The sequence below is a fragment of the Triticum dicoccoides genome, chromosome 4B (assembly GCF_002162155.2).
Source record: "Triticum dicoccoides isolate Atlit2015 ecotype Zavitan chromosome 4B, WEW_v2.0, whole genome shotgun sequence".
In the NCBI taxonomy this organism is placed as follows: Eukaryota; Viridiplantae; Streptophyta; class Magnoliopsida; order Poales; family Poaceae; genus Triticum; species Triticum dicoccoides.
The window spans coordinates 162023338-162029700 of NC_041387.1; the positions used below are offsets into that span (position 1 = coordinate 162023338).

At 44.5% G+C, this 6363-nt stretch overlaps 1 protein-coding gene across 5 annotated transcripts in view; it reads left to right on the forward strand.

Annotated features, from left to right (window-relative positions):
- Positions 1–5234, forward strand: part of LOC119295554 (ankyrin repeat and protein kinase domain-containing protein 1-like) — a 32435-nt gene extending 27201 nt beyond the window's left edge. For 2 of the 5 annotated variants that reach the window (XM_037573979.1, XM_037573983.1), the window contains 2 exons: positions 4188–4358; positions 4482–4698. In XM_037573979.1, the coding sequence (XP_037429876.1) occupies positions 4188–4358; positions 4482–4658 (348 nt within the window). In that variant the 3' untranslated portion in view covers positions 4659–4698. The other 3 variants (XM_037573980.1, XM_037573981.1, XM_037573982.1) reach the window with 3 other exon arrangements.
- Positions 5235–6363: the final 1129 nt, after the last annotated feature.

Here is a 6363-nt window from a genome sequence, read left to right on the forward strand (position 1 = left end):
AGCTCAGAGTGGATCAACAACACTTGAGTTTGGAGAGAGAGAAACCCTGTTGCGCTCTAGTCTGGGCCTTTGCAAAGAAATCCGTCAACTGTAATTGGGAAGACACATACTGAAGAGCAATAACCTAATCATGCACACCAACACGCACAAAGAAGCATCAACACCAATATGATTGGTGAGCTCATGCTTCATAGGGTCGCATACAATGTTGATAGACAAGAGTGGAGTAGGTGTGGTGACATAAACACCAAACTCGTGAAGTAACCATAGTAACCAAGTCACCCTTGCCATCAGAAGAGCCATAGCTCACAACTCAGTCTCTTCACTTGAATGGGAAACTGCAGTTTGTTTTTTCATCTTCCAGGCAATAAGAGAACCACCAAGAAAAACATAGTAAGCAGAAAGTGACGTTGATACGAGGGATCACTAGCCCATGTGGCATCCAAATAGGCCTGAAGTTGTAATGAATTGGAGCAGGGAAAGAAAAGACGGTGAGGGATCATGCCATGAAGAGAACCCGAAGGAGGTGATATAGTGAACCGAAGTGGGAGCAGAAACAAACTGACTCAAATATGGACAGGATAGGAGATATCCAGACGAGTGACAACTAATAGACAAGACTCCCAACAAAATGACGATACGCGTCGGATCAGACATGGGGTCACCATTAGAAGCATGGAGGCGAACATTGAGCTCCATGGGAGTCTGAATAATGCGCTCATCAGTAAGAGCAGCACGAGCAAGAAGATCCTGGTATACTTTCCTTGGGAAATAAAGAAGCCATCAGAGGTAGAAGAAACCTCAATGCCAAGAAAGTAGCGAAGAGGTCCAAGATCAGACATAGGAAACTGCTCGTTAAGATGTGTTCCCAAAAGCAATGTACTTGGGGTTGTCACCAAAGATGATCATGCCATCAGCATATAGAAGAGTCCGACCACGAGTAGAAAGGCAGACAAACAACGCAGGATCCTGAGCACTCCCCAAAAAACCAGCGCAGTCACCATGGAGTTGAAGCGCTCAAACCTGGCACGCGGGGCTTGCTTAAGGCCATAGAGAGAGCGGCAAAGAGGGCAACTCATATCAGGAGGACCAGAATACCCAAGTTGTGGCTGCATGCAAACCTCCTCACGCAGCTACCTTTAAGAAAAGCATTCTTACATCAAGCTGAGATACAAACCAATGGCGAACAAATGCCACAACAAGAAGTGTGCGAACAACGGTAATATGCAAGGTTGTCAGAATCATGATTTTCTTAACTATCAGAATCGTAAAAATGTTGATTCTACTAACCAAAATCGTAGAATCAGAGTGGTTAGTTTTGATCGTAAAGTCGTAGAATCGTACAATAGAATCATGATTCTAACAACCTTGGTCATATGGACCATAGGAGCAAAAGTCCCATCGTAATCACGACCATGCTCCTGCCGAAAGCCACAAGCCACAAGACGAGTTATGTAGCGCTCCAGAGAACCATCGGAGTCGTAACCTTGTAGACCGACTTACAAGTGATGGGATGAACACGTGGAGGAAGAGAAACAAGATCCCACGCGTTTGAGCTCAAGAGCAGCAATCTCCTCTGCCTGCAACTGCCATTCGGGATGAATAACAACATCACGATAAGAAGTCGGCTCAACAACAACAGCGCCAGGAAAACCATAGCAGTCAATGGCGAGGCGAGGCCGACCACGAAGATCATAAGTCAGCTGAGAAGAAGTAGATGGCACATCAGTAGACTCATCCACTACAGGTGGACAACGAGAGTATAATAGCGAGGAAAAGAGGGGATACGAGGATAAACCATTAGAACAGACTCATGTGATGGAGATGGAGAATCCATCGGAGATGAAGATAACAAGGGAGAAGAGGAAACAATAAGAGATGGCAGTGTCGGATCTGCAACAGTGAGATGAGTAGGAGTAGGATGGGGGGGGGGCAAAGTGAGAGGTGTGTAAGGAAAAGTGAGGAAAGAGATATTGTCCACTGAAAAAGATGGTCACATCTGAAGTCACATCCTGAGAAACAAGCATTCGACGACAGACATGATCCCAACAATGATAGCCTTCATGCTCATCGCCGTATCCTAAGAAGACACTCTCGACTGACTGAGCGGTCAGTTTGGTGTGTTTATGCAGGGCGACAACATAGCAAACACAACCAAACAAACGATGCGGCGAATAATCAGGAGAACTATCAAAAAGATGCTCGAAAGGAATGCCACCCTACTGAGCAGTTGAGGGTTTAATGTTGATGAGATAGGTGGTAGTGGAAACAACCTCAGCCCAAAAGTGAGGCGGAAGAGAGGTGACGATCATTAACGCACGAGCTCTCTCAAGAAGATGATGATGCTTGCGCTCAACCATACCATTCTGAGTGTGAGCACCAGTAAAAGAGAACTGAGTAAGAGTACCCTGCTCAACAAGGACACGATGCAACATCTTGGAGATATACTCTCCAGCAGAGTCAGCACGAAAACACATGAATAGGCATAGAGAACTAAGTGTGGACCATGGCAGGAAAATGCTTATATAGAGAGCTCATTGCGAGAAGACATAAAATAAAGCCAGTGTAGCGAGAGAAATCATCGATAAAAATGATATAGTATCGATGGCCCCCTTCCGAAGCGAAGGAAGCCGGACCCCATACATCGGAATGGACTAAATCAAAAGGATGTTGAGACACTGATTCACTAGTATTAAGGTAGTTGAATCTGTTGCCAAGCCTACAACCCTGACACTCGAAGAGACGTCTACTGGGACAGACCCCAGAAGACCTCGGCGAACTAAAGGCAACATACGAGAACCACAAAGATGACCGAGTCGATGATGGCACTGTTGGAAGGAGCCGGTAGCTGAAGCAACAGAAGTAGAGGGACTGGCAATAGTGGTGGCAGTGAAAGGGACGTGAAGCCGGTCTAACTCTCAAAGACCTTGAGACTCACAGTGGCGAGGGCCAGCCCCAATCCGTGTGTCTTTCTCGTTTAAATTTCTCATCCTAGTCTATATCTATTTGTACTTAGGTTCAAAACCCCTTATGAATTAGTCTATTCCTCAAGAAACCTTGTTCTTTCAAGCCAGGCTGTTTGGTCATCTTCTGTTGCTAGTTACCCTGATGCATACTTAGGTTCACATCATTTGTGGGACTACGTTGTAATGAGTCTTTTCTTGTACTTTGTTATGAAGTACGCGAACAACTTGTTTAGTCTGTACATGTGCTCTAGATAATTTTGCATTTCCAAGGGTGGATCCAGTTCATAAGATTATTTTGCTCACAGCATGCAACTGCATGCGAATTTAGGTATCACTTGTCCAGTTTTTTTTCTTGGGATGAAGCATGTTCATTCTATTAATCAGAGTGCCGAACAGAATCGCTGGCTACAAGCGTACAGGTGAAGGTAGGAACACCGCCCAGCTAAGGTTGAATGTCTCATGTGCTGACCTATCATTGCATGCTTAAGTCACGGTATATTTAGGGCCGGTTCTTTTGGGGCCATAAGCCTCAAAAGAACTGGCCCTTAAGAGGTAGGAGATGCCACCTCTAGAGATTGGGAAGTGGAGTGGTAAATAGGTTAATTGTGGTCCCAACAGTAATCATGAGGTTTGCTATATATTTTTAGGAAGGAGGATAGCCCCTGGCCCCTCTGCATCATTGTGATGCATACGACCACAATAATCATGAGGTTGCTATTTGAGAGGCTCACCAGTGAACACACACATTATACTTCTGTACTCTGATTTTCTTCCAAATTTCTGCTGATATTTTTCTTATTCGGCACCTCTTTATTGATTGGTTTTTATGTGCTTGAGCTATATATATGGATTCAAATTGTTACATCCAGGAGTAGATTATGACTTCGATGAACTGTTTTCCTCTGACATGCTTATGCAAGTTTTTTTTTTCGAAAAAGGGGAAACACCCCGGCCTCTGCATCATCATGATGCACACAGCCATCATGCTTATGCAAGTTAATAGTCATTGATGACTTGTGTCTACTGCATATATTTTATTCAGTGAGTAATAGGGATTCACAAGCATGCTTATGCAAGTTAATAGTCATTGATGACTTGTGTCTACTGCATACATTTTATTCAATTAGTTTTAGGGATTCACCCAGCATAACAAATTCCTGCGGGGCAAATCTAAGAACAATGCACAGAATTGTGTTTAATGCTTCTTCTGTCTGTTCATAGGCAATGGCACTTGACCCTGGTAATGCAACCTTGCTTTCAAATAGGAGCCTATGCTGGCTCTGCCTCGGTGATGCAAAGAACGCCTTGAATGATGCTCAAGCTTGCATTATGATGCGACCTGGCTGGCCAAAGGCCTCATATCGTCAAGGAACTGCTCTAATGTTACTGAAGGTGTGATAACATGTTGAGTTCAGTTCTATATTTTCTGTAGAAAACCTTTTTTGAATTACAAGTTATGCATTTTATGCTGTAATCCCTTTTTATGTATGTATAATTCAAACTCATTGTCTTCAGGACTATGAAAAGGCATGTGGTGCATTTCTTGATGGTCTTAAATTGGAGCCTGGGAACATAGAGATGGAAGATGGATTACAGTATCCTCTTTGTTCCTTTTGGCTACATTGGTGTCTAGTGTACAGCGATAACCTCTCAATGATCTTTGTTTCCTTGTCTCTACGATGTTTCACTTAGAGAGCCTATAGGCATATTTACTTATCATTCAAATAAAAATGTGCAGGCAGGCTTTGGAATCCTTGAAGATATATCGCAGTAGTCGTGGGCAAGACTAGCTGGATGAGCATCATCAAGTAGATGTGAGAAACTTGTAGTTACCAGATTTACACTGTTCACTGGAGAGACGGAGGTGCCCTGTTTTTCTGTCTCATAGGGGGTAGCTAAAGGGTTTGAATCAGACAAGTAGATTGGGTAGTTTGGATGGCCTTTCGCTGATCATCATCAGCTATATGGTGAGAAACTATGAAATACCTTCCTCACTGGATGGTCGAGACCGTTCTGCTGATTGCGATTTCAGGCGCAAATGCTGTTCAGAGTGCAGCATTTTTTTTCTATGGTTCCGTGGATAGGGAAACATTTTTACCATGGACATTCCTGGTAATAGCCTCTTAACTGACAGTATTGCCAGATTGACGTTGAATGCCTGTGTCTTGCTTCAGATCTCTTGTCAAGCTAAAGATCATTGCCCATAGACTTTGATCAATGTGGGTGGGGCATAGGGCAAGTAAACCCGAACCTTGGAGCTTGCATGGTCATGATTGTTAGGAGACTTTGCTGACGACGAACTGTTGAGCTTTACAATGATTTGTGCCAATGTATATTCTCTAGAAACTGGTATGTGTAGTGTAACAGTATAGTAAAGATGTTCCCTCGGAAAAAGAGAAAAACAGTGGTACTAGTCAAGATGAACAATCCATCACTAGTTGGGGCCCGTAAATGTATTGGATGTGCTTATTTTCAAATAAACTTTAACGGCTATTACTATGACCAAATTAAACGTGTGAACTAACCGTTTTCTTTTAGCGGCACTAATGGTTGGGCCGATAGGGGGGTTGTGCTTCCACTCTTCCAGCCCATTGCGAAACAGCCCCTAGGTAATTTTTTTTTGAAACGAGGCAAAAGATTTACCATTTTCATTGAATAAGGAGAAGAGTTTGTGTTCGTACATAACAGCCCCACAAATATAGGAAAGGGGCAAGGCCTACTCTCGGGGCATCAAATTACACAAATGTCTAGCACCCGCCAGGGCCCAGATAGACGCCTCCTCCTTGATAATCCGCACGATCATCGCCACCGGTGAGGTCTTCGTCCTGAACACTCGTGCATTTTGCTCCTTCTAGATCTCCCAGCTAACAAGATGAAGACAGGAGGCCAAGGCTTTCCGCGGTTGTGTGTTGCTGGCGAGGACCCCCTCCCACCACGACCGCATCGTGGCGTAGTTCATCCAAGGAGCGGTGTCAACATCAAGGTGCAGCCAAGCAAGAACCTCCTTCCAAACCCGAATGGAGAAGCGGCACTTGAACAGGAGGTGCGCCGCGGACTCTTGCACTTGGTTGCAAAGAGGGCAACGGTCACAGTTTGGGTACCCACGACGGTGGAGTCGGTTTGCCGTCCAGATCCTATTTTGCGTGACCAACCCCTAGATATATCGTGTCTTTTCTTCGGGTTTCCCTATAAAACGGGAAATGTTATCTTCGGGTTTCCCTTTCAAGGATAATGCTTGTAGACGGCGTGCCGGCCGAAACTTCAGCCGGCCGCACACGCAGTGTTCAATTCCTCCACATCATACGCCCTGTGATTCGCACACTCAACTTTTTTTCGTTCTCTCTGCTTCATCTTCTTCCACCTCTCTATCTCTTATCCATTCTCATTTTTTCATTGC